The 27207-nt window shown below is 48.3% G+C and overlaps 2 protein-coding genes across 6 annotated transcripts in view; one reads left to right on the top strand and one right to left on the bottom strand.

Moving 5' to 3' along the window:
* The window catches only part of TCERG1 (transcription elongation regulator 1), a 29625-nt gene extending 12900 nt beyond the window's left edge, over nucleotides 1–16725 (top strand). For 3 of the 4 annotated variants that reach the window (XM_054642917.2, XM_077186513.1, XM_054642916.2), the window contains 14 exons: nucleotides 418–533; nucleotides 1648–1736; nucleotides 2013–2173; nucleotides 2957–3023; nucleotides 3463–3598; nucleotides 4821–4910; nucleotides 5634–5752; nucleotides 7700–7850; nucleotides 12237–12401; nucleotides 13100–13282; nucleotides 13838–14017; nucleotides 14855–14938; nucleotides 15195–15295; nucleotides 15625–16725. In XM_054642917.2, the coding sequence (XP_054498892.2) occupies nucleotides 418–533; nucleotides 1648–1736; nucleotides 2013–2173; nucleotides 2957–3023; nucleotides 3463–3598; nucleotides 4821–4910; nucleotides 5634–5752; nucleotides 7700–7850; nucleotides 12237–12401; nucleotides 13100–13282; nucleotides 13838–14017; nucleotides 14855–14938; nucleotides 15195–15295; nucleotides 15625–15826 (1844 nt within the window). In that variant the 3' untranslated portion in view covers nucleotides 15827–16725. The remainder of the gene's footprint in view (nucleotides 1–417; nucleotides 534–1647; nucleotides 1737–2012; nucleotides 2174–2956; nucleotides 3024–3462; nucleotides 3599–4820; nucleotides 4911–5633; nucleotides 5753–7699; nucleotides 7851–12236; nucleotides 12402–13099; nucleotides 13283–13837; nucleotides 14018–14854; nucleotides 14939–15194; nucleotides 15296–15624) is intronic. The other variant, XM_077186512.1, reaches the window with a different exon arrangement.
* Nucleotides 16726–18054: 1329 nt separating this feature from the next.
* The window catches only part of PPP2R2B (protein phosphatase 2 regulatory subunit Bbeta), a 60937-nt gene continuing 51784 nt past the window's right edge, over nucleotides 18055–27207 (bottom strand). For both annotated transcript variants that reach the window (XM_077186514.1, XM_054642723.2), the window contains 5 exons: nucleotides 23561–23738; nucleotides 22456–22620; nucleotides 21173–21342; nucleotides 20587–20678; nucleotides 18055–20070 (listed from right to left, as the gene is read on the bottom strand). In XM_077186514.1, the coding sequence (XP_077042629.1) occupies nucleotides 19791–20070; nucleotides 20587–20678; nucleotides 21173–21342; nucleotides 22456–22620; nucleotides 23561–23738 (885 nt within the window). In that variant the 3' untranslated portion in view covers nucleotides 18055–19790. The remainder of the gene's footprint in view (nucleotides 20071–20586; nucleotides 20679–21172; nucleotides 21343–22455; nucleotides 22621–23560; nucleotides 23739–27207) is intronic.

Raw genomic sequence — 27207 nt, 5'->3', positions numbered from 1 at the left:
ATACTTTTTGTAAATTAAAAAATTGTGTGCAGAGAAATTCCTGGGTGGTTCTGCATTGATATTTATTTGGTTTTGTCCACAGCATTTAAAATGTGAAAATGGTCTTCAGTGTTCACTGTTGGTTGAGAGTTATTATTGGTTTAGCATTTCTGTTAGTAGCCTCTAGCCAGCCTTTTAGTATAATAGCTGCATCATGATATTTCATTTTCCAGTACCAAGTAGTATCTTGGCACAGGAGATAACTACAACTTCACAAGCAGACACTGTAAAGCCCAAAAGAGACAGAAAGTGGTGAGAATATATTGAAAAGAAGCTTTGGGTTCGTATTGAATTTGGAAAATTATACCGATAAAAAGAAAATTGTCATGGTTCTATAGTTGTTTCTTAATACTCAAGAAGATTCTTACCTTTATTTAGAAAAAATGGAGGAGAAGGTCAAAGAGCCAATTAAAGAACCCTCAGAGGAGCCTTTACCAATGGAGACAGAAGAAGAGGAGTCTAAAGAAGAACCTATAAAAGAACTGATAAAGGAGGTAAAAGGCCTTGAACCCAAAAGCCAGTTTGAAGTCTCACATCTCTCGGCTGTGGCTGCGTCTTAGCCCAGGCAGGTTGTCAGGAGCCATGGTTACTAATTCAAGTTCTTAAATTCCTGAGGGGATTTGAAAGCCTCCATTTTTGGATTCAGATCTTTCTTTCTTTTGTTTTTTTTTTTTTGGAAGGAGAAAAGGACTTTCAAAAGTCCTTTTCCATACATAATATGTCAGTTAAGAAGTTAGTAAGAGCATGGGAGAGAGGTTAACTTTTTACACAAGATGTGGTGTTCTCTGACTGATTTTGTGGTACTCATAAAATGGAACTTGTCCTGAATGTTTGAAATACTTAATATTGAATCGTTTTTTTCCCTATTTCTTTGCTTCATTATTTTTAGCAGTTTGACACAAAGCTCACATGTTCACCCTGTGCTGTAACTGCTAAGTTTAGGCTGTTAGGAGCACGTGTCCTAGAAAGGGCTGTAGTGTTTCCAGTAAACAAAAGTAACTTTTCCTTTTGGAGGCATATTGCTGTGCTAAACAGCATAGTTTTTGAGGATACTAAAGGGTGTTTAAATAAAAATTAAAATTAAAGCTTTTAGCCTGATTTCTGTGAACTTCAATGTAGTTTAATAGGGAAAACCACAGAATTCAGTTACTGGATTTTGCTGCCAAGCCGCCCTGTTTATTTCTGAGGTAGTTACCAGTTTGCTGATTTCTGCTACAGAGGTTATTTCAGGTTTTCACTGTTTCCTACTGTGTGTCTCATTATCAAACAAACAAATTTTATGAATAAATGAAAATTCCTTTGTCAGAAAATGCACCCTTACACCTGTATCCAGGCCCTGCTAGATTTCCAGGATTCGTACAGATCTAGGAAAGTATTTAAGTAAGGTTTTGTCAAAGTCAAAAGTTAATTAAATGCTTAGAGGTTTTGGAGTTTAGATTTTTGGAATAGCAGCTGCTGTTGCAATTCCAGTGCTTCTGTTCTAGGCATGGATGAAGTGTCATTGTAAGCTGCTCGTCAGCATGGTTTCAGTAAAACAGGTTGGTTACTGTGTAATAAATAATTAGCCAGCTGGCATTGCCTGATCCTCAAACCTGTTTTTTCCTTGAGGAGCCAAAAGAGGAAGAAATGACAGAGGAAGAGAAGGCAGCTCAGAAGGCCAAGCCAGTGGCCACCACCCCCATTCCGGGCACCCCGTGGTAGGTAACTGCTGCTGTTGCTGGGGAGTTGGAGCAGGTTACAGTGTGTGGGGAGCGTGTTCTTAGTGTGCTGCACTTTTAATATCTCAGCTTCAAATCCAGTCACTGCATTTTCAAATCTGGCAGCAGTTCAGGGTCAGAGCTGGGCAGCGGGAATGTCTGGCAGCTGTGCACTCAGTGGAAGCTGGGTCTGTGTGCGACCATGGTGCTGCAGGCTGTGAGCACGCAGCAGGTCCCAGCGGGTGAGGGTGATCCAAGCCTTCCTTCCTTCCCCAGGTGTGTGGTGTGGACTGGTGATGAACGTGTGTTCTTCTACAACCCCACCACACGGCTGTCCATGTGGGACCGACCCGACGACCTCATCGGAAGAGCTGACGTGGACAAAATCATTCAAGAGCCTCCTCACAAAAAGGGAATGGACGAAGGAAAAAAGCTTAGTAAGAGCAGTCTTATTGCCTTCTTAGGAAGTGTAAACGCAACTTAATACTTTGCTTTCCAAAGCTTGTAACGTTTAAATAAGTGACAGAAACGTAAAGATCTACTGAAAAGGTGCATAAATGTGAAATGCAGATTGTGGAGTCTTTTTGGGAAAAGATAGCCTGTTGAAGAAAGTAGATACTAACAAGGTTAATTGTTTTGCTAAATGCCAACAAGTTGAAAAACCCCACAGTTTTTATTGACCAAAAAAAAGGGATTGTGTTTGTTTTATAAGAAAGAGACAAGAAAAGAATAATCATAATGTACGAATGGGCTCTTACAGAAGATGAGTTAACTTTGAGATTATCAGTTGGAAAAGAGTTTGGAAATAGCTGCTGAGAGAGAACATTCAAAAGGCTGCTGAGATGAGATTTCTCTCTGGCCTGAGTTCTAGGAAATGGCCCTGGCATGACATGTTGGCTTTGTAGTTGGAGGAGAGCAAAGTGCAGGTAATCAGGTAGATCCAAGTGTGCTTCATTAGACTGTTAAGCCTGAGTTGTTTTCCCCTAAAAATAAGAGCTCAGTGTTTGTCATTTTCAATTTCAAGTTGGCTAAAGTCCACTGGTCCTGTCCCCAAATTCCCATAGTGTGACTCTGGCAGTGACTGAGAACCGTGTGTCTTCTCCCTTTGTCAGAACACAATTGCTGCACATGTTGTCCTTGGTTTGTGCATGAGGTTTCACTCATGAGTATAAAAATTTTCATCAATATAAAACTTAAAGTCTTACTGAAATCTGTTACAGTTAGAGAAGAGCATGAAGCTGCAGAGGAAGCAAATGAAGATGAGCCTATTAAAATAAAAAAGCGCAAGTAAGTTTTTGCTTCTTCAATACCAAGTGATCTGTGTGGTAAAATAACTGAAGTTTGTTACTTGAGCCATGTATGTTGTGTCCAGCAGAGTATAATTGGAATGGAGAGGGTTGGTGAAAAGAGTCATCAGCTTTCTGCTGCTCAGCAGATCAGGTATTTGATATTTTCCTGAGATAGCTGAAACCTGTGCAGAGAGTGAATAGCGTATGTTTTGGAAGTCATTTGAAACGGAAATGGCACTTAAGTTACTTGGAATACCTTGGCTCCTGAGCTCTGGGTGTGAAACTATTCATGTCCACCTCTGAGAATGGCTTTCGTGGATTACAAGCCTGTTCTTCTGGTATGGTCAGTGATATCTGCCCTGTCCTGATGTGGTTCAGGTTCTCACCTTTAGGGCTGACATTTTACTTCTCAACTTACACTTTTTGTTTTTTTTCAGGAAAGATGATATCAAAGACATTGATTCTGAGAAGGAGGCTGCTATGGAGGCTGAGATCAAAGCTGCTCGAGAGAGAGCCATCGTCCCGCTGGAGGCTCGGATGAAGCAGTTCAAGGACATGCTGCTGGAAAGAGGGGTCAGCAACCTGTGTGTGTGTGAGGGAGAGAGGGAGGCTCAGAGCAGAACTCTGTGTGTGTGTGTGTGAGGGAGAGAGGGAGGCTCAGAGCAGAACTGTGTGTGTGTGTGTGAGGAGGGAGAGAGGGAGGCTCAGAGCAGAACTGTGTGTGTGTGTGTGTGAGGGAGAGAGGGAGGCTCAGAGCAGAACTGTGTGTGTGTGTGAGGAGGGAGAGAGGGAGGCTCAGAGCAGAACTGTGTGTGTGTGTGTGTGAGGGAGAGAGGGAGGCTCAGAGCAGAACTCTGTGTGTGTGTGAGGAGGGAGAGAGGGAGGCTCAGAGCAGAACTCTGTGTGTGTGTGTGTGAGGGAGAGAGGGAGGCTCAGAGCAGAACTGTGTGTGTGTGTGTGTGAGGAGGGAGAGAGGGAGGCTTAGAGCAGAACTGTGTGTGTGTGTGTGTGAGGAGGGAGAGAGGGAGGCTCAGAGCAGAACTGTGTGTGTGTGTGTGAGGAGGGGAGAGAGGGAGGCCCGTGCAGAGCCTCCTGAGTTCTTGGTGAATTCCAAACCTGTGGCACTTTGTGTACAGAAACTATCTCATCCTTCCTCTGATCAATGAATGGTCTTGGTACAAAACTCCAGATTTCAAAGAAACTTACAATTACAGCAAAGATTTTGTAACTGAAATGACAGAGTCAAGACAGATAATTTCCTCCCCCCATCCTGTTTTTTTCCCAAATTAAGTAATTACATAAGTGGAAATTGCCATTGAAGATGAATAGGACACATAGAGTGGACATGTCCTTAATGGTTTTGGAAATGTTCTACTGAGAAAAGCATCGACTTCCACTCTAGTCTTTACAGACTTATCCTTAAATGGGAGACTCTTTGCTTTTAGTTTACTAAAGAAATGTACTTGAGGCCAATCAATTTTGATAAATTAAACTAGTTGAATATAAATTTGGATAGTAACTGAAAAATGGAAGTGGTTCCAGCTGCCTATGGAACACAGGCTCAAGGCTTTCTTTCAATATACATTTTTAATGTCACACAGCAGTAATGTGTATTATTCTTTAGAAGTTTTCAGAGGAAATTGATGTTGAAACTTTCTATGACAGCCTCTGTCATCTATTAGTGATGAGAACTGCAGGATGAGTTTGGTTCCCTCTTTTCCTCACATCTTAGTGTTTTCAAGGAAAACTCTACCACTTCTGTATAGTTTGTATATTCATCTTCATTTAATTAAAGGTCTCTGCCTTTTCAACATGGGAGAAAGAGCTGCACAAGATCGTTTTTGATCCTCGTTACTTGCTGCTCAACCCAAAAGAAAGGAAACAGGTAAAAAAGTTAAATTCACTTCCCATCCAGACACAGCTACTACAGGTTTATCTGAATCCTCAGTCTTTGTTTCTGCAAACCTTTCAGACTAATAAGTGCTGCAAGGGATTTTTATCATGATTAGGGTTTGCCTGGAAATGGAAGAAACCAGCAAGGGAAAGTGTTGATAGTTGCTTTATTTCCCGTGGTTGGAAGGTCTCGTATTTTGACACAGTGGAAGTTGTATGTCAACAGAGCACTGCTGAAACCTGAATGAAATAGTGAGAGTCATCAGTATCTTGTCAAAGTATTGGCATAATAAGTAATCTAGCTATTTTCTTTTAAAAAGTGTTTGGGGGGAAATCTAAAGTGCATTTTTATTGTTCAGCAAGTTCTCACTTCAGCAGCTTTTCTTCAAGTGAATGTAGGGAAATGGAAAGCTTCGAGAACATGGGAAGTGTCTGAAACATGGGACCCGGGAAAATGTTAAGTGGAATGTGTAAGGAACTTCTTCCCAGGTCTCAGATGGTGTGTTAGGTACAGCACCCTGCATGTGCAGCAGCTTGGATCAATTCCATATTGAAATGCAAAGGGTCTCTAAGATTTCTGCCTCCTCTGTGTTGATTCTGTGGTGAGAGGAAAGGAAACAAGGGCGAAGGAAAGAAGTGGGACTTTTCCTCCCTTATCCCTAGAGCTTCTGTGTGTCACTTGTGTGTTTGCTGTGGGTGACTGGTGTTTCTGTAGGTGTTTGATCAGTATGTGAAAACCCGAGCAGAGGAAGAGCGCAAGGAGAAGAAAAATAAAATAATGCAGGCCAAGGAGGATTTCAAGAAAATGATGGAAGAAGCAAAGATTAATCCAAGGTAGGAGTTTCTTTGTGGTTCATGTGCATAAGCTCTACTAGGATGCAGCATGTTGGGTGGTATTGGGTTGATTAATCTTTTCAAAATGGGCAAAGAGGAGAAAAATCATGAGATATTGTTGAAATCTTCCTTTGTTTGCTTGTATTCACCTAATCCATAAAAAAATAGAACTTGTGATTGACATATTTCAAGTTGAAGAAATACCCAGCATGCTCCCTGGATTGTGAGAACCTCCTCGGATCCACCACAAGTTTCTTTAATAACTCAGTTCTTCTTAATAAGTCTTTGAGAAGTACTAGGGAGGTTTCTTGGGTTTGGAGGGGGCTGGAGGGATGTTTTTCTTGTTACAAACGATGTCAATGATGATGTGATAAAATGTTCTGGTTGCTTTAGTAGAGCACTGATTACACCCCCTCACATTCAGACCACTGGCAGCAGTAAGAGCGAGGGGATGACAGTGAATGTACATTCAAGATTTCACTGCTGGCATTATTTGGTTCACAGCTTCCGCACATAGAGGTCATGAGATTCATGCTTATGTCACCAGATAAGCTCCAAACCGTCCTCTTTCAGCATCTCTTGGCTCATCTGGCATTAATTCTTTCCCAGTGAAATAACAGCTCATTTGTTTCACTTCAGCTCAGTTTTTTTCAGTGACTCATTTTGGAAATTTGGTGACGGTGCTCTGGTAACTTTTGAATTGCTTCAGATCTGACTAATAACTCAGTAGTAGGCTGGAAGGCTGGAGGCATGGAAATGCCTTAAGAAACAGTTATGTTAGCTTTAACATCCTCAGCTTTCAGCATATCTTCAGCATGTCGTGTTGGGACTGATTCTTTACCTGATTATGGGCTGGGGTGGGAAAGAGAATTCCAGCTGAAATACTGTCTTGTTTAATCTTATCCTTTGTCTTCTGGTTTCAGTGTTTGTCTAAAGATATTGCTGTACTTCTGTGAGTGCCAGACTGGTTTTTTATCATCTATCTCAGTCCAACATGCTCAAGAGTTTGTGTTCCACTTCACTTGAGCAGCTCTTGTTCTTCAATCTAGCTGTACATTCACTTTCTAATCCTTTTGAATAAGCTACCAAATTCTCTTCTTGTTTCAATTTACCCTACAGCAACAGTAGGCTGGATTTTCCAAGTCTAATTATTTCCATGCTGTGATGAAAACATTCGTATGATTATAAGTGTCTCACGTATTCTTGGGGCCAGATTTGCATCAGAGCTTGGAAAAAGCACAGTAGTGATTTTTTTCCGAGGTAAGTGGCAGTAATGTACCTACTGCACAGGTTGGAATCTGGCCCTGGAGGTGAGAGAATGGTCAGGGAAACGCTGTGGGATGAGGGGTTGAAAGCCCAGTGTTGCTGCCTCTGCCCAGAGTGTTTGAAGGGGATTCAGCCCTGTTGGTTTTAGCTCAGGCTCTGCAATGTGCACTGCAGGGGGAAGAGCTGGTGCAGCCAGCGTTCTCTGGGGACTCCTGCAAAAGGCTGGCTTTCTTGGTGAACTCTTAGCATGGTTTGGCTGCAAGTGAATGCACCTGAGATTTTCAGTTTCACAGCTGTGAAATACCTGGACAGACTGGTGGCTGAACTGCTAACCCACAGAAAAGAAAAGAAGAGTTTTGTAGACAACTGAGATTTTTTTCGTTTCTTCTCCTTGGTTGCGCTGTAGTCTCTCTCTACACCTGCCCCTTCTGCAGGTGGCTGTATCTGAACAAACCAACCCACCCTTGTAAGTCTCTGACAAACACCTCTTGTGTGAGTGCTGACTCTTGTTATAGAGTTCATTGGTCCAGCAGCTCCATAGTGACACCATAGGATTTGCACTTTGGGTTTTTGTCAGTTGTGCTCTGGCATGTATTGCAGCAGAGGAAATACCTCCCTGCTGAACCTGCCTCACAGCCCAGACAGCTCTGCCAAATGAGTTCACTTGCCATTTTGTTGCAGAACTACTTTTAGTGAATTTGCAGCCAAGCATGCTAAAGACTCGAGGTTCAAGGCAATTGAAAAGATGAAAGATCGAGAGGCCTTGTTTAATGAGTTTATCACAGCGGCAAGAAAGAAGGAGAAGGAAGACTCGAAGACCAGGGGAGAGAAGGTAAGGGGACTCTTGAGTTCCAGCAGTGTGAGTGGTGTGAGTGAGATGGGACAGAGCCAGTGCTTGGCTTCCCTGAGCCTTCCCCAAGACACAGGCCTGCACTTTCCTAGAGCTGTTACAGGCAAACACTTCAGGAGTGTCCCCCTGGTCTTTCTGAACAATTTCAAGTTTGCAGTTTACTAACTTCTAGAATATTTAGAACTGAATTGTGTTTACCTGTGAAGCTGAGCTTGCTTAAACACTAGTTTCTTTAATTCACCCAAGCAGTAACATTATCTTCTTAACTGAAGTAATGCTTGATTTTTTTTTTATTAAGTTCTTTTATCTTGATGCATGAAAAGGCAAAGGAGTCTTACCCTGTTTGGCTGGAACCCCAAAGCTGGGCATTACCTCTCTGTTCCCTCACTGGGGGCGGGCAGGACTTGCAATTCCCTGAGGATAGTCTCTTCAAGTTTCAAACAGTTCCTTTCCATCTCAAAGCAGGCACTTAGGGAGGGACTTCTTAAGTTTTGAATAAGTAGATCTTATGTGTAAACTGCTGCTTATTAGATTTAAAGGTCAGCTTTTAGAGATTAATGAACCCAGTGTGACGTGCCTGCACTGCCAGTGGTGGGGAGCAGCTCTCCCCCGTGGGGACGGGATTTCAGACGGGGTCACCAAAACCTGGGGTCACCAAAACCTGGGGTCACCAAAACCTGGGGCCACCAAAACCTGGGGCCACCAAAACCTGGGGCCACCAAACCTGGGGCCACCAAACCTGGGGTCACCAAACCTGGGGTCACCAAAACCTGGGGCCACCAAAACCTGGGGCCACCAAACCTGGGGTCACCAAACCTGGGGTCACCAAACCTGGGGTCACCAAACCTGGGGTCACCAAACCTGGGGCCACTTACTGCCACGTCCCTGTGTGTGTGAGAGTGGAGAAGGTCACCTCTGAAGGCCAATCATTTTGGACATGTGCAAGTCTGCTATTTTCATTATGTAGTGTGAAGTTATTGCAGGTTTCCCTACCTGGAATGCTTGCAGGAGAGAGAAATGCTGGGGGACAGGTCAGATTTGGGGGCAGTTTCATTCTTTGAGAAGTGTATTTTTAAAATCTGGGTGATCTGATATAATTTGATTCTGTACTTGATTTTCTCAAACATTGCCTTATTGCTACTGTTTTCCATAAATGATTGTGCTTTCAGAGGGGAACTGATGTAGTTTAAGACTAGAATTTACATACTGCAGTTCGATTGTGAATATGGAATTTTAAAGCATTTTTGCAGCTTAATAGTGCAGTTGAAGACTTTAAAGAATGAATACTAGTTTTGTTGTTGCATGATTGTTCTAAAGTTGAAAAGTTAAGAGATTGTATTTCTTTGCTTTAAATAATGTTTTTTTTTTCTCCAAAAGCCTTTTGTAACCATTTTATGTATTCTGTTTTATAACAAGTGGATAGACTTTACAGTTATGTGCTGTGCGGCCTGTCAATCAGTTCAGTCTGACAGCTGTCAATCACTGACACGCAAATATTATGGGATTCCCTAGTGAGGAAAGCATTGGTATCTCTGTGTGGTGACTTTAGCCTCCCGCAGTTCCGGTACTTTACATTTTTTTAGTTTTTTTCCTTGTGAAGTGATGAGACTTGTACCTGCAATGTGTTAACTGCCAAAAAAAAAAAAAGACTTCTAAATACACCTGAAATGTTTTCAGCCTTATTTTCCTTTGATTTTGAAAGTGCTTAAAACATAAAAGAAAATTTAAGACATTTAACCTGAAGCTTTCTCAGTCTGTCCAAAGTCTTTACTTAGGGAGAATCAACTTTACAGAAATCTTTAACGTAAGGGTTTTAGATTATATATATAATGTTTGATTATGGCTTATGGGATGGGGATGGAACAGCCAGCTTCTCCAATGGCCAGTTTTATTCCTGTGCCTGATTTCAGTGAGTAAATCCCATTTTCAGTGAGTAAAATCCATGCCATCCCATGCTTCTCATGGCAGAGAGGAGTACAGGGGGTTAAGGATATCAGGGTGCCCTAGCTGCTCCTTCTGCCGTGTCCCTGGGGTGAGCTGTGTGAGCTGTCCCAGTGACACAGCCTGGCTGGCTGTCGGGCTGCAGGTGCCCTGCACCTCGTGCTGGTGGCTGTCCCCAGCCCAGAGCTCTGGTGACTCCGCTTGGTCAAGCAGTCCCTGTGTGCAGACACACAGAAATCACCATCCACAGCTGGCATCTGAAAACGCTACTCCTCGGTGAGATGCTTCAGACTCAATTATTTGAGACATTTTCATCTTTTTAAAATTTAAAATGAGCTGGCAACGCCTGTGCTGTGTACAGGACACCCAAGTGAAGTGAAAACTGCTTTAGAGCCCCAAGGCCTGAAGTGCCATTGTTATTCCTGGGAGGGAATTGGCTGTGCCCTCCTGTCTCCTGCCCAGTGGGAGCTGGCAAGGCTGCAGCTGGCCCCACTGCCCCACAGCTGGGCAGGAGCTCCCGGGGGATTCAGGGGTCTGTTGGCAGCCCCACAGCTGGCAGGAGCTCCCGGGGGATTCAGGGGTCTGTTGGCAGCCCCACAGCTGGCAGGAGCTCCCGGGGGATTCAGGGGTCTGTTGGCAGCCCCACAGCTGGCAGGAGCTCCAGGGGGATTCAGGGGTCTGTTGGCAGCCCCACAGCTGGGCACAGGTGCCACTGGAGCTCCCGCAGGAGCATCTTCCTGCAGCCCCTGGTGGTGGCCTCAGGTGAAGCTCTGTGTGGCAGCTGGTGCCACGGTGCTCCTGGCAGTGTGGCACCTCATCCTCTGGAATACACGCACGGGTGATTTGAGCAAGAGCTTGGCGATACCCTTACCTTAGAGACTTCTGTAGTAACAGCTGGGAACTGTTTGGTTTCTAACTGATATTTCAAATGCCATGGCTTAGAAAGCTTCATATTTTGAAACTGCATGCATGTTTTATGATGTTTTGAAACAACATTCTTAATTTTAGAATGAATAAACAGTTTGCTTAGCATTTTGTTGAGCTCCTTTAAGATAAAGCAGTAGTGCTGTAGCTGTAGCACAACATCCCACTGGCACTAAGGGGCTGGTTTCTGAGCTCTGCTTTACTGTCTTAGTCTCCTGGTAAAGAAAGCCTATAGAGCCTTTTATGTTTATATGTTAATATTTTGAAGAACTAAAAGTATTGGTGGGCAAGGTTGCAGAATGTTGGTGCTGATCTTCATTCCGTTCTTGCATTCTGTAACTGAGCATGTTTTAGAGGAAAAGGATGTGCCAGGTCTCTGGCAAGCTGGAGCCTGCTCTGTCCATCTGCTCCCTTCCCTGAGGAGCCTCAGTGTTCTGCAGCTAAACTGCTTCTCCTGGTTTCCCTTTTTTAAGGGATGGGGAGGGGAGATAAGTAGCAAGTAACAGCAGTCCTCCTCCTGGATTTTGGGCCTTTAATCGATGTGCCATAAAGCTGTGTTGGGTTTGTGGCCCGGCAGGGTGTGGGGTGCTGTGGAGGCAGAGCCCTTTGCCCCAGCCCCTCGCCTCTGCTGTGGGAGGGGGAGGCTGAAAGGCCAGCCCGCCTGCCAGGAGTGCATGGTGACCCAAGAGCTAAAGTGGAGCAGGAGCTGGACATCACCTTCCCCAGAAATCAAGCTGTCTAATAAAGGCACAGTAGTTGCCCTTACTGCTGCTGGTTCTGGGAGGCTGGATGAAAACATGTTGCTGGTTGTATTGAAATAAAACCTGCTCTGATGGATCCTCTGCCAGCCATGCAGCGGCTGTAGCTAGGGACAGAAACATGACATGCCATTTCCAACTGAAAAAATGACTAAAACATTTTCTTTAAACTTTTATGTAAATGTGCATGTCCATCCTAAATATAATTTACCTAATTACCATATGTGGATAATTCTTTATTGGTTAGATCCATCTTAAGACATCAGTCTTTCCTGGGAGATCCAAGCATTTACCTCTGCTAATTGTACATCTGAAGGATGAATCCATAAGCACTCCAGAACCTTGTTTCAAGCTGCATGGCTTCTGGAATACTGATAGGCAAAATGCTATCATGCAGCATCAGTAACTTGTTAATCTACATAGATAAAAGCTAAAAGCCAACCTTAAATTGGAGTAAAATAATAAAGAGTGTATTGGTGGATCATTCTTTATAGAGTTCATCTTAGATGTAGCAGATCACCTAAATGTATCTGCTTTTGCAAAATTGTCTCAAGGAACAGTGAATTTGGACTGCAGTTATGACTAAATTCAGAGTTTTGGTGATTGCTTTAAATTGCAATGGTATGTAATGTTAATGTGATCCCTCTAATGAAGGTAAGTTGACTCCTTTTGTCATAAGAGCAAACTGTGGAATATTAAAGTGTCTTTCTCAAGTGTTGTCTTTCTGTTTCTGTCTGTATAACAGATCAAAATGGACTTCTTTGAGCTGCTGGCAAACCACCACCTGGATAGTCAGTCTCGCTGGAGCAAAGTGAAGGACAAAGTGGAGACTGACCCACGGTACAAGGCGGTGGACAGCTCCTCACAGAGGGAGGACCTGTTCAAGCAGTACATTGAGAAAATAGCCAAGGTGGGCGGGGAGCACGGGGAGTGTGGCTGGGGTGTGCTGAGGGCAGGCTGATCTGTGCTGAAGAGAATTCCATACCAGAGCTGCTGTAGGAGTACCCCAGAATAGCAGCTTGGAACTTAGAAGTTCTGTCCCTGGTGGAATGTTTGTGGGATCTGTGTGCATGCACACACATGATAGCTGGGAGAACTTATGCCTCAAAGATTCCTGTGAAATCACTGGTGCTAAAACTGCAGCAGATACAGACACCACATTGATTACTTCCTCCTAGGATGGGCTGCATTTCCCTTGCTGTGATTTTCCCTGTCAGCTGAGCTTCCTTCAGGGATGTGTGTTCGTACCCAGTTCCTTCAGTGCTGCTCCTTTCTTGATCCAATATTCCTGCCTTTCTCTTCCAGGCAGTTAATGGTTGAGAATGTAAAACTGGGCCAACAAACAGTGATCCCCTTGGCCTCCCTTATTCAGAGTCTGTCACTGCACACAGCTCCTGGGAATAGTTGATCTGTGACCAAATTTGTCTCTCCCCCATGTAAACCCTGTAACGCTTCAGCGTGGCTCTTTAAGCAGAATTTTGTAATCCACAGAACCCAAATCCCTTGAAAGTCTTTTGTTCTGAGCTGCCTTTAGTTTGATTGCCCTTTAATTTGCTTTCTAATGAGAAGCGTTGCTTTTCCTGAGACAAGTGTGTTGCTGACTTGCAGAACTTAGATTCTGAGAAGGAGAAGGAGCTGGAGCGGCAGGCGCGCATCGAGGCGAGCCTGCGGGAGCGCGAGCGGGAGGTGCAGAAGGCGCGCTCGGAGCAGACCAAGGAGATCGACCGCGAGCGGGAGCAGCACAAGCGGGAGGAGGCCATCCAGAACTTCAAAGCACTGCTCTCAGACATGGTGAGGCACTGCCAGCCGCCTCGGCTCCTCAGGGAGCCTTTGGGCATTTGCAGTTCCCCTCAAAGCCTTTGGGCATTTGCAGTTCAGCTCCAAAGAGGTGAAATCCCACTAAGAGTTTTGCCTTGGTTGGAAGAGAAGGCTGTGCATTCAGGGCTCTCATGCAGAGGGTGCTCTCCAGGCTGGAAACAGGGCTCTGGAAACTCTGCAGAGCTCCTGGTGTCTCTGGAAATAATGATCTCCAGGGCTGCCTTTCCAAGCATTCTGGTGAACACAGTGTGTTACAGGAAGGAAAGGAGGGTGCTTGGATTTTCTAGTTTTGGGAATGCTCAGCCGGGTCAGTGGGACATCTCCATCTGCTCTGAGCCAATGCAGAGGGATTCCTTCTGCCACTGCCTGTTCAGTGTGTGTGGGGAACCTGCTACAGTCTCTTCTTAAAAGCTGAGGGTTTCTGTTTCATTTCAACCTTATCTTCAAACAAGATGAAAAGAATAAGCATATAATAATTATCAGTGAACTGTGGAAAAGCTGGTTTAAAACGAGTCCTCTTTGGCTCAGGTGCGTTCCTCAGACGTGTCCTGGTCTGACACCAGGAGGACTCTGCGCAAAGATCACCGATGGGAGTCGGGGTCCCTGCTTGAGAGAGAGGAGAAGGAGAAGCTCTTTAATGAACACATTGAGGCACTTACCAAAAAGAAGAGAGAACATTTCAGGCAACTTCTGGATGAAACTTCAGCGGTGAGAGCTGTTGATGTTCAAATTGACAATCTTTGCAACCCATTGGAATTTCTCTTTTTCTGTTTTTCTGTCCCACAGTCTGATTGGTTTGGTTTTATTTCCGGGGCCTTTTTGCTTCATTGCTCTCTTTTCTCCTTCATAGCAAAATTTGTGCCTTATGTTTCCTTACCTGTTTATCTGGAGTTTTACTTTGATTGAACATATGGTTAATTTGTACATAAACTTTGAATCTGTGATCTTTTCCTCTTCTTTTTATTTCTTCAGTACTGAGTTATTTGATACTCTTCACTGTCTGGCTTCTTCAGACATGCAGGGTGTTTGCCTTAATGGCCACCAGTGTGGTCTTACCCAGTTCACCTGTTCTGATGTTCTCCTGCTGAACCTGAACTTTTACTCTGCTCATGCTGTGGAATGCATCCCTGATTCTGTGCATTGGGGTTTTAGTGAGGTTTCCTCTTTTTTAGTTCTCTGCCAGCTTCAGGCAGATTTCATTTAAACTGGAGGTTTTAACGTGATTTTTAATGCATTAGTTATTTTAGTTTAGAGGCAAGCTTTCTGCAGGTAATTTTTAATGTACTAGAAAAAGACTTTGGAAAGTAAATGATATTTGGAGGACCTTGATCTGAAAATGCCATCTCAAAATATGAAAGAAGAGTCGCTATATAAAATCAACTCGTTTTAGAAATACAGCTGTAATAGGATAAGTAATGAGAACCCAGCAAGTTCATCAGTGGACTTGGGATATATTTAAAGGCTTCAGAGGTTAGTAGTGTTTGCATTCCTTATTCATAGAGTCTAATTTACTTTTAATTTAACTGTTTTTGCTTCTTTTGAAAGATAACCTTAACATCAACATGGAAGGAAGTGAAAAAAATCATTAAAGAAGATCCAAGGTGTATTAAGTTCTCTTCGAGCGACAGGGTGAGTGGTTTGCATTGCTCTTGCCAACTTCCAGTCTGGTGCAGGGTACAGAGAAGTGACTTGGTGGCTGCTGCAATGGGTTCAGCTCTGTGTGGACACAGGTGTTAGTAGTTAAATATGATTTTTAAAAGATGAGAAATGTAGAAGGTAAGGAAAAGTATAATTAACATGTAATTACTGCTGGTGTTCAGTGTATTCAGTTGCAGGAAGTACTGGAGCTGCACCCAGTGATTTGTGTTTGTCTTTGGTCTTTCAGAAAAAGCAGAGGGAGTTTGAGGAGTACATCCGAGACAAATACATCACTGCCAAAGCCGACTTCCGGACGCTGCTCAAAGAGACCAAATTCATCACTTACAGGTGGGGACTGCCATGCTGGTGCAGGATGTGGCTTTTATTCTGCTTTGCCATCCAAACAGCACAAAACTGATGTCTGTTTTTTCCTAGTTGATGTCTGTCGCTGAAATCTTTAATGGTGCTTAATTAACACAGCACCAGTGTAGGCAACGAGCCTGTGTGTTCTGTGCCCAGAGCACTGTTACGTGCCAGTGCCCAGCTGGTGTGACACCCTTCTTGCTCGGAGGATGGCCCAGCCCTGCAGCCTCCCCGGCTGGCCTGTCGGTGGGGCAGCTTGCCCAGGGCTCCCTGCCTGCACCCCACTGCAGTGCCGTTCTCACCCTTGCTTTCAGATCCAAAAAGCTGATCCAGGAGTCAGATCAGCACCTGAAGGACGTGGAGAAGATCCTGCAGAACGACAAGCGGTACCTGGTGCTGGACTGTGTGCCCGAGGAGCGGCGCAAGCTGATCGTGTCCTACGTGGATGACCTGGACCGGCGCGGGCCGCCCCCGCCGCCCACGGCCTCCGAGCCCACGCGCAGAACCACCAAATAGCAGCGAGTGCTCCTCACCACGGGTGTCTGGTAAATCCAAACGCTTGCATGAGCCATCCGTCAGGTCACACACATCCATTGCGTGAATATATTCAAACATCCGAGGAGCAGAGGCAGAAGCAGCTTTAGTGAACGTAGAATGATCTCTGGGGGGAAAACCACCAACGACAAAAACTCACATTAAAGATATTTATGAGTTAATTGGAGCATGAGTGACAAATCCCAAGGTGTGGGCTGTCTGGTGGCTGTGGCTCTCAGAGTGGTGTGTTTGTGAGGTGTGAGTCTGGTACCTGGGGCTTTCCTCTCAGCAGTGTCCTCCGTGTGAGCCCCAAGGGTGACGCTGTTGCGGTTTGAGCGTGTCCTACGCGTGTGCCACCAGCTGCTCCTGGTGCCCGCAGCCCGGGCAGGAGGAGGTGACACGCTCACATTGCTGATCACTGACAGCCCACTCTGGGAGCACCAGCCCAGTTCTCTGCTTCCACCCTTGGGAATGGAACTAAACCTGTTAGAGCCAGGGTTAGAGCTGAGCAGAGAGCAGGGACGTGGAGACCAAACCAGGTTTATTCACAGGCTGCTCTGTTCCTGCCCCCAGCCATCGATTTGCAGCAGTCAGGTTGCTCTGCCCAAGTGAAGTTCTGTCTAATGAGTTTTGCTCGAAGCTGAAAATCCCAGAGGTGACCGAGCAGGCCAGGACGGTTGTATAAACACATTTTTATTTACAATAAAGTGATCTTTACATACTTCTGGATTAGACTGTGCATACCCCCTCTGGGCAATTCTTGTAAACTATACTCCTGTTTTGAATGTTAAACTTGTGTTTCTAAAGTTTAATTTTGAAATGTTGGGATTGTTCAGTTTATGTATTTGAACTACAATAAACCAACCCTTTTTATATATGGATTGTACAGGCCTAATCCCAATTTGTGTTGGATTTTGTTGGACTTGTGAATTTCTGAGTAAAGCAAATGACTGAAGTGATACTGCCTACATTCTTGGCTGTGCTGGGCAGAACAGGGCCTGTGGCACTGAGCAGTGTGGGGTCAGCATCTGGGCCAGGGGGGTGAGCAGAATGATTTTGCAGTTCAGCTCTTTTGTCTGGCAGTGCTTGCAGAGCTGGTTTCTTTCTGCTGGTAGTGTTTACACATGTCTCTTGCTTTTGGAGGAGGGCTGGGGAAGAAGTCCCTTCTTCCCTCATCCTGACAAGTGATTTCTTGTCAGCAGTTGGTGGTGGTGGCCAGGGCCAGGACTTGCAGGCTGAGCACCAAGAGCGAGGGGTCCTCTTGCTCAACACAGCCCAGTGGGAAGCTGTGTGTCTGTTATGGCTGGTTTAGAATATCGTGAACTTGTTCATTAAATAAGATGGCTATTAATTTTAATTGATCTGGTTTATGGAGACCAGATGTTCATAAAAAATTTTTTTTTTTGCTTATTCTGGGGATAAAACGATCATGCCCATATGCAGGGCTCCTGGCTGGGGGTGCTGCTGGTGGACCATGGAGCTGGTCCCCCCTGGCATCCCCTTAGGCAGAGTCCCCAGTTTCCCCAGAGGCAGGTGACAGTCTGTGGAATCCTCATCCAGAGAGAAGGTTGGATTTAAGGGATGCTGACATCTTCCCTAGCACCATTCCTGTGGCAGCCCAGGAGCTCCCCTGGCTGGCCCTCCCTCTGTGGCCAAGCCCTCAGAGCAGGGCAGAGAAAGAAAGCTTAAGAAAGGGAAAGAAACTCCACTTTTGAAAAAAGCTGAACTGAGTTCTGCCTTGTGGAGCAGCCAGATCCAGCAACCCAGAATGTGCTGTACACACGGAAGCAGAGCCAGGGCTGGGTTCCTCCTGCTCCAGTTGATTAAGGTCCTGCAGCTAATGTGGAGGTAAATGAGTGTCTGAGGAACATCTCCCTGACTGCACAGTCCGTGCCCTGCAGCTGCTAATTAAGGGCTGCTGTTTGAATTCATCACCAGCAGCAGCCCAGAATCAGGGCATGGACTGGGGCGGGGCTGGCAGCTCCTTCAGGGCTGGACCCAGTACCGAGGTTCCTGTGCACTGGGGCACCTGCAAGTGCTCCCACGCCCACATTACACAGTGCCCCACTGTCCTGCACCCTCAGGGGGACTGGGAATCCTCAGGGCCTTGGGGATCCCCTGCTCCCCCCTCTCAGCACAGCCCTGGGCACCCTCAGCCACCGCGGAGCCGCGTCCCCGCGCGAGGCACAACAGCACGGACTGCACACAGACACGTTTGGGACAACTTTACTTCTGACACCGCAGCGCAGGCTTTCCTTACACAACCAAAAAGGAGCATTTTCTTATAAAATGGTGCATTTACTTGCTATTTTATTTTACCATTTCATTAAAAAAAAAAAGTTACTCCTGAAAGCCATCCCTTGGAATAAATCCATAAGCCAGTGCACTTTGTTCTTCCCTTGGAATGGCTCCTCTGAAAGTGGCGTCGGGGGGGCCCCTGCCTCCAAGCAGCTCCTGGTTTTCCGTGCAGTCCATGAGCTCTGTGGGTGTGTAGCAGTTCCTTTCCCTGATCAGGGCGTGCCGTGATGCTCATGGTGCCTGCAGAGAGGCTGTCCCAGGGGACACCTGGCCTTGGTGACTCTGTCCGATCCCTGAAGGCCTTGGGTGCTGGGGGTGCCAGGTGTCCCCTCAGGAGGATGGCAGCAGGGTCACCCTTGGGGAGCCACTGCCAAAGTGATGGTGTTGAATTTTGTAATTGACTTCATTTGCTTCTTGCTGCAGGAGCAGTTTTCAGATTTACAGAAAATCCAGTCAATCTTTTTATTGAACAGTTGCTCAAGTAAAGAGGGACCTGACCAATCTGTAGAGTAGAAAGAGGCAGCCTCGCCATGCAAAGAGAAAGAGTTACCGGTTTTATTATTATTATCATTGTTATTATAATGTAGGACTGCAGACAGCCTCTCTCTGACACAGTCAGGGGCTAACAGCAATATACAGTTGGATTTTCTTTAGGTCATAAATTAGCAACTTATACTTTATCTTAAAAAATTGAATAAATAAATAAATTAATTAAAAAAGAGAGAAAGAGAGAGAGAAAGAGAGAGAGACAGTTAGTCACAACATGCAAGAGCTCACAACAGAATGAGAAAAATGACCAAAGCAAAGCCCAGAACTGCAGCAGAGCCCAGGGTTGGTTTGGTTTGCGATCAATGCAGGTCAGAAGCATCATTTATAAAGGTATTTCATATACCAAAGAAGGCACCACAGTATCTACAAAGCCAAATCCTCAGGAGGGTTCTGGGGCTGGGGGGCAACCTGGCTGGAGCAGACACATCTGGAGGTGCAGCACGCCCCCCCTGCCCCTTAAGCTTGTCCATTGCAAAACTGAACTTCTCCATTTTACGTTTGGTTTTGCTGTCTCTGTTAGTAAAACAAAATAATTGTAATAAAAAGACAAATGTGGAAAATGGCAAAGGGAGGCCACATTCCAATCTTCCACACAACAGGTGGAATATTTCTGGGATCAGGTTTAAAGCAATTGGAGTGGGACCACTGCCACCAGAGCTGGCCAGAGCCCATGGTGTGTTACCCCATCAATCCCCTCCCTGCTGACAGCCCCCTCCACATCACCTCCTCAGCCATTGGCTGCTGCCACCCCAGCACTGCCTGGGGACAGGGGACAGCCGGGCCTGACATCCTCACACTGCCCTGTAAGAAGTCTCAGCTCTCCCTGTGTAAATCTGGTGTCGGGGGTGCCCCCAGTGGCCCCTGGGCCAGAGTGCCCCAGTGCTCCTCTGCACAACCGCGATCTGCAGAGCAGGAACTGAACAAAGAACTGGAAGGAAAGGAAAAGAAGAAAGAAAGAAAGCAAGAAAGAAAGTAAGAAAGAAAGAAAGCAAGAAAGAAAGAAAGAAAGGAAGGAAGGAAGGAAGGGAAAGGAAAAGGAACAGTTGAAATGTGTTTACTGGTATCAGTACATGAGACTCCTAAAGAAGACCTGGTCCTCCTAGTTAACCTTGTCCTGGAATATGTACAGGTTGTTCGTGGCTGCCACAGCGATGATGTTCTCGGAGGGGTGCCAAGCTGTGTGCAGGATCTTTTTGCTAAAGTCCAGACTGTCCACACTGATCTCGTCTTTCCTGCGCTTTCCACCCACGCAGACCTTGCGGGGCTTGAGGATGGCACGGGGTTTGCTGTTCTCCCGCGACGCCTCCAGCGTCACGTCACGCTTGGTGTTGCGGTCGAACATGCGGAAGAAGTTGTTGTAGGAGCCGGTCATGATGACACTGCAACGGGGAAGGACAGGTGATTTTCACACCTTTTCAGAGGCAAACTGCTGGTGACCAGAGCAAGACTGAACATTCAGAGGCATAATGAGATTTGGGTAAGCGTTGGAATTTGTCTTGGGCCCAGTTCTGCTTTGTCATCTCACTGATGGCTCAGACAAAACCATGACAGCCCTGCCAGGGGCTCACACACTTCCTGCCACCTAGCTTGGTGTAAGTCACACCCAGTGCTCATTATCCCCAGATTCTGGCAATCTGAAGCTAAACCCATCACCACCTTTCTCCAGCAGCGGGTGACAGAGAGGTGGGACTGATTCTGTCCAGGAGAGAGTGGGACTCTCAGACATCCCCACCTGCGCACAGGCTGCAGGTGGAGGTGGTTCCTGCTGCACCTGCCCAGACCCCACACCCAGCCAAAGGCCAGGGAAGGGGCTGCCAAGGGGCCACAGAGCCTTGTGCCAAACCAAAGCCAGCGTCCTGGGGCTGCAGGCAGGCACAGCAGCACGTGCTGCTCACCTGTCAGACCCGTTCCAGACGCACTCAAACTTGTCGAAGATGCAGTCGTTCTCGTAGAGCGAGCACAGCTTGCTCCGCAGGTAGTCGTGGACCTGTGGGCGGGAGGGACAGGATGAGCCCCACAGTGGCCACACAGCCCAGGGACTGGCACACTCAGCCTGGCCCACAGGGTGTGCCCCACACTCGCCACAGCCCAGCTGGCAGCGTTGGGCACTGCCTGGCGTCCTGTGCCCACCCGCAGCCACACTCTGCACACGCTTGGGCACCCCAGGCAGTGCCAGGGGACATCCCCTGGCAAAGGGTGACAGTGACAGGGCCACTGCTCTGCACAAGGCCTCCCACGTGGCTCTCCCAGCTGCCAGTGCCTGAGCTTTCCCTCCTCACCCACCCCCAGCCTGGGGACACGGTGACAACTCCCCAGGCCACTTGAGCCCACATTTAAGCGCTCTGCTTTCCACCATCTACGGGCATAAAGCTCCCACACAACGGGTGCATTCCTGCCCCTCCTGCCACTGGCCCAGAGTGTGGCTCAGGAAGGAACTCTGGGTGCCCCACTGCTGCATGCACCTGGCTGTGCCACGCTCACCTGGTAGGTCTCAATGGGTCGGTTCTCCATGTTCAGGTCCCACACCTTGACAGTGAGGTAGTCCCGGGTCATGATGTACCTTCCACTGTGGCTGAATTTGACATCAGAGATGGAGGAGATGATCTCAGAAAAAAATGACCGGTTACTTGGGTCCTCAGGCTCTTCAAAAACTGTGCAGGAGGAAAGAACAAGCCCCAGCATAAGCTGAGGGAGGAGCTCCCTGATCTCAGGCCAGGGAACTGCCACCCTGTCCTGGCACCACAGGAAGCTTCTGGGAGAGCACTTGCATGATGCTGTACCCAGCACCCACACGTGCTTATGTTTATCACCCCCCCACCAAGTCCTGGAGCTCCACTATAGTGGGAAGAATGTCTGAAGTGCCCATATAATGATCTCTACAATGCAGAAAAGGCACTGCCCACAGCAGGACGCAGAGCTGCGGCCTTTCACCACCAGCAGAAACCTGGAGGCTTTTTTCATATAAAAAGTGATAGCAACAAGAAAAAACAAAGAGCTCAAGCAGGTAGAAAGCAGCTGAACCCAGGACATGTCTCTGTTGCTCACAGCCCGTCAGTCATGATGCCCTGGTCTCCCTGTGAGGGCTCTGTCCCTGGGTGCCTCTGGGACTGGGCAGCAGGGCCATGGCCACAGCTCTGCTGGGGGACGTGTGGCCCCTGCTCCGTGCCTGCACTGGCAGCAGCAGGGGCTCTGCTGGCACCAGGCTCCCAGCACAGAGGCAGGGCCATGACTGGGCTCCCAGCACACTCAGACAGGGAGATGGCAGGATGGGGATGGGGCTCCCAGCACACACACACACACACACACACACACACACACACACACACACAGGAGATGCCAGGATGTGGGTCCCAGCGCACAGCTGATACTGCCCAGTCCCTGAGTGTGTCTGTGACCCAAAGCCAGTGGCTGGGCAGGGCTGGGGCTCAGGCCAGCTATTTTTGCTTTGGGCTGAAGGCTTTTGTGTGGCTTTGCTCCTGCTGCAGAAGCAGATCTGGGCTGCTGAGCTCATGGAAAGGATTTCTGAGCACTAATTCCCTCTTACACAACAAACCTCCTTTCTCTGGCACTGAGAGGTGCTGCCCTGCCCGCACCAGCTCCTCCCGCAGCTCCCCGGGGAGCAGGTGAGCCCCGAGGCGGCCCTGAGGGCGAGCGGCCATGGGGACACCGGGGGAAGGCAATGGGGCGCTAGGGCAGGGCCCAGCCCGGGGGCTCTGCAGTCCCTTTCCTGCCCCTTTCCCGCGAGGGCCTTGGCGCTCACTCACACTTGGCGTGGCGGTCGCAGAGCGCCGCGGTGCGCATGTCGCACAGGCGGATGGTGCCCTTGCTGCTGCTGTACACGAAGGTGTTGCAGTGGTGCGGGTGGAACTCGGCCGCCGTGATCACCTCCGTCAGCTCCTCCATGTTGGCTGGCTTGATGTCCACGATGTCTGGCAGGGCCAGTCAAGGAGCCCACGAGCCCAGCCCAGACCCTGCCGATGTCCCTGGGCACCGGGGCCTCCCCTCACCCATGCAAACCGCGTGCTCTGGGCAGGCACCACCATCACAGGGCAAACCTGCAGCACAGAGTGGGCCCAGCCACCCCAGCAGGGGAAGGCCAAGATCCAGCTGGGAACCACAGCCTGGAGACCCTCTGTGGCACATGAGACCTGATCTGCCCACCCATGCCAGGCCTCAGTAAATGTCTTTTAGTGCAACATTCTGCCATGGTGAGTAACCATACTGAAAACAGCAATGGCAGCAAAGCCTGGGGCACAACAACCAACAGAAAACTCCTATCTAAGTCCCTTGGGCCAGGAGAACTCCCTGAGGTTTGTCACAGATTTAGTACTGCTCACCCTCATCCTTGCAAATAAGCAGGCACCACAGCCCTACTCTCCTGCAGCTGCTCAGAGCTCCCATAGCCACATGCCTGTGACTGCCAAAATCCTCTCCATCTGCCTAAATCATGCCCCAGGGATTTCTCAGCAGGAAACACCATATAAACACCATCAATGATTCGTGCCCTGTTTATTATTTCCAGTGTGGCTGTTACAAGCGTGACTGTCACAACCTCATTTGTAGAGCAGTGACTGGCAGCCTGTCACCTGCTGCAGGGTGCAATGGGACCACACCATCCCTGCTTCCATCTTCCCCAAGGCATCTGTCTCCTCCATCACCTGCAGACCACCCCCCTCTGCCTGCCCCACCAGACCCTGCAGGCAATTCAGAAATGTGTCACCCACACATTGACAGCAGCAGTGGAGGAGCTGCAGCCCTGCCTGCTCTGTCCCCATCCCAGAGGCATGGGCACAGCCCGGCTGTTTCCCCTGGGGCTGCACCTCACTGGTACCCAGAGCCATCCCCAGAGCCACACACACCAAAGGATACTAAAACTTTGATTTGTGATTTCAAAGTTCCACAGGTTTATCCTCAGGTCATCCGCTGACATGTAGGTCTCGTAGTCGCTGTTGACGGAGATGGAGTTGATGTGGTAGGTGTGTGCGTTGGCAAACACCCTCCGGGGAGTGGCCTCCACCATCAGGTCCATGGGCCGCAGCACAGGCACCTGCAGGGTGAGGAGAGAGCGTCAGCAGCCAGGGACAGGCTCCAGCCAGCACCTGGCACAGGGGATGGCCCCACAGGGTCCCTCTGAGCTCTGGCTGCCAGGGCTTCTATCCACTCACTCCCAACAGGCTCCTCCCGGGAAAACTAATGCCTTCCCACATGTATGACAGAAGGACAAGCAGACCCAAAAGCCATCTGATTTTGAGAGAGGCTCCAGGATGGTTAGAGCACAGTGAAGCAGTGAGAGCCCAGTAAACCAGGCTCTGATCTTGCTGCAGCAACTGTTCCAGCTCTGAAACAAAAAAACAACCAAAGAACCTCTTCTACCTCATTTTGTCACTGTTAGCCAGGATCTGAAATTCCTGGAGCATTTCTGACAGAAATACCTTGCTTGACAGAGCCAGGCCAGCACGTTTTTTCTTTAAACGTTTTTGCATTTGTCTCACAGTGAAGTGATGGAGACAAGAGATGAGAAGGGACAGAGGGAAGGACCAGGAACAGAGCTGTGGGTGTTTGCCTTTAGATAAATCAGCATAACCCACTGAGGAGGGGGGAGATGCAGAGGGGACCATGTGTGTGAGAAGTGGGGTCAGTGATAACTTTGGACACAGTGCTCTGGAGGCACTCAGTACACCAGGAATGGGCCAGCCCATGCTCCTGCTCACCAGTGAGGTGTTTCCTCCAGCTGCTCCATTTCTTGTATTGTGTGAGTGCTGCCTGAAGAGATTCCCTTGGCTGCAGAGGTGGGGAGGGGAGTGACAGCCAGCTCGAGTGACACGAGAGCTCTGGTGCTGCCTGCAGCTAATTGCACCTGACACGGGCAATGAGGCATCATCTGCACTGCCAGACCCTGCTCAGGCAGCTGGGACGGGGGACAGGGACCACGGGGAGCACGGGGAGCACGGGGAGCATGGGGAGCACAGGGAGCACGGGGAGCACAGGGAGCACGGGGAGCACAGGGCCTGGCTGTCAGTGCACTAGTGCAGCATGGGGGTTGTGCAGAGAGGAAGGGTTCAGTGACTGCCCTGGGCCAGCCTGGGCATGCAAACAAGCCCAGCGAGGGCTTGGGCAGTGGATTCTGCTCAGTGAGATGGCTCTGTGGCCAGCACAGCTCGCAGCCACACCCTGGGCTAGCTCCTGTCCCCGGGCCAGGCTGACACCCAGACTGGCACCTGCGGTTCCCGGTGCCCCAGCACAATTCCCTGCTCATTCCTACTTTGCAGTCACTCTCAACCTTAAGCCAAGAACATTCTCCACACATTACTTCAGAGCCAAGTCCTGGGGAGACTTTTTTTATGTCTGGGACTTGGCCTGTCAGCAGGTAAAGCCCCACAAGAGGGACAAACCTGGTTATACATGAGTGGTTTGCTGAAGTGGGGATTTTTATCTGCTACAGTGGCAAGAATCTGCACAGAAATATGGAAACCAGTGTGCCCACATGCTGCAAACTCCTGCTTAAGGGGATCAGCAAGGAGGATTTAACCCCGAAAGCACTGAAACTTTGAGGCAGGAGCAGTCAGGAATTTGCGGGGAGCAGACAGTGAGCTCCTTCCCCAGCAGCAGCACAGGGGACCCTGCCTTGGGACAGCCAAGGGGAGCAGCTGCCCAGCCAGGCCTCAGCAACAGTCGAGACACCAATGGGACAGTGTGACACCAACTGGAACTGGGTCTTGTGGTTTTTTGAAGCAGGCACAGGCCAAATGAACTTCTGCATACCTCAGCCAGATCAATCAGCACTGCCAGAACAACCCTGAACAGCAGAGACCTCCTGGTGCACGCCTCTCCAGCTCCAGAGCCCACCTCAGGACAGGCTCTGGTGTCACACGCACCCATTATTAAATGGTAATTCAGTTTAACAAAGCGCATGAAGTACGCAGAAATACTGTGTCAAAGAAAATAAAACACTAATAAATTCAGTTACTTTCTGTTTTCAGGAAGGGGGGCAATGCCAGTCACTTGTCATTTAAAACAACTTAAGTCTTAATTTTGATTCCTGCTTTTAGCAGGTACCCCATGCCTGCCACTCCCTCCAAGCACACCTGTGCAGATACAGCAGGACACACATTCCTCTCTGCTGAGGGCTGAGCAGGGGCAGTGCCGGGCAGCACAGCAGCAGTGCCAGGCCAGCACAGCCCCTGCTCCTCACCAGCACAGCTCAGCGAGCTCCACAGGATTTGCTCAGGGGGATTAGCCAAGCTGAAGCTCGGATTGACCCCAGCCTTGAGTCCCCGAGAGGGAAGCTGTAATCCGGTCCCTGGCAAATCAGGGAGCAGGGAAGTGCCCAGGGATAAATCCAGTGAGTTTTCCACCTGCCCCAGCTCCTCCAGGCACACCCCCCAGAATTCATTTCCTACCTACATCAGTTACATTATGTGACCGCCCAATGCCACCTCAAGCTTAGCATTTTGCAGACAAAATGAGCATCAAACACTGTTTTCATGGCAGAGTTCACAGTATGAAGTGACAACAGAATTGTGTCACATTTGACCTGCCCTGTGACATGCAGAAGGGACCTTCCTGCAGCAGGACAAAGCTGCTGCCTCACTGCTCATCCATGCAGCTGATGGAGCTGCTGCTTCCATCTCTGGGCCCTGCCTTGTCACTGAAATGCTCTGCAGAATGTGCACAAGGAGAAGAGGCAGAAAGGCAGCAGCAGCACAGCCAACCCCCTCCAAGGCATCTCCCATCCCAGCCACACTGGGACTGTCCCTGCCTGCATATGGAACACAACCCAAACAGGGGAATCAGATGCAGCGGGGCATGGCACAGCCTCCCTGGGAAACTGCACAGGGGCCAAGAAATCTGAGTGCTTCCCCAAAATGGAGACACAAACCAGGATTTATCATGGAATTTGCTGGAACTGCGAGAGTGAAGTGGCAGCTCTCAGAGAGGGCTCTGTGACAGCCACGAACATGAAGGAACAGGCACAGAACAGGCACAGGCTGCAGCAAGCACCCACAGCACCCAGCACCTGCCCCTGGGACAGGGGCACTGGGGCTCTCACCCCAGCCTGCCCTGTCCTGGGAGCTGCCAAAGCCAACACATCCCCTCTTGGAAAGGTTTGAGCCCTGGATATCACTTGTTAATTATCTCCTAGCACGTCCCAAGGCTCAGGTACTGTGAGTGGTGCTCGGGAGCACACCAAGGCACTCACACAAGGGGCTGCAGCTATTAGACTGGGGGCAATGCAAATAACCAGAGCTCTTCTGATGACAGCAAACACCTCACTACACAGCCTGAGCAGAGTTAAATATTCCTTTTGCACTGTGTGGGTTAGAAATTCCTCAGAGGATGATGCTCATCAAGTGCATTTAAACCATTTAGCCAAATGGATGAGAAATTATGGCAGCAAAGTGCATTAAAACCCTTTTTTCACTTATCTGTGGTTGAAAATTAAACTATGGATGGATGTGGCTTTAATTTAAAACATACCCATCACAGGACAATTACACATCAGATTTACACCAAGC

This window comes from Agelaius phoeniceus, chromosome 15, assembly GCF_051311805.1.
Source record: "Agelaius phoeniceus isolate bAgePho1 chromosome 15, bAgePho1.hap1, whole genome shotgun sequence".
Taxonomy (NCBI): Eukaryota; Metazoa; Chordata; class Aves; order Passeriformes; family Icteridae; genus Agelaius; species Agelaius phoeniceus.
Note: the sequence above shows the minus strand (reverse complement) of the source record. Positions and strands in the feature narration are given on the sequence as shown.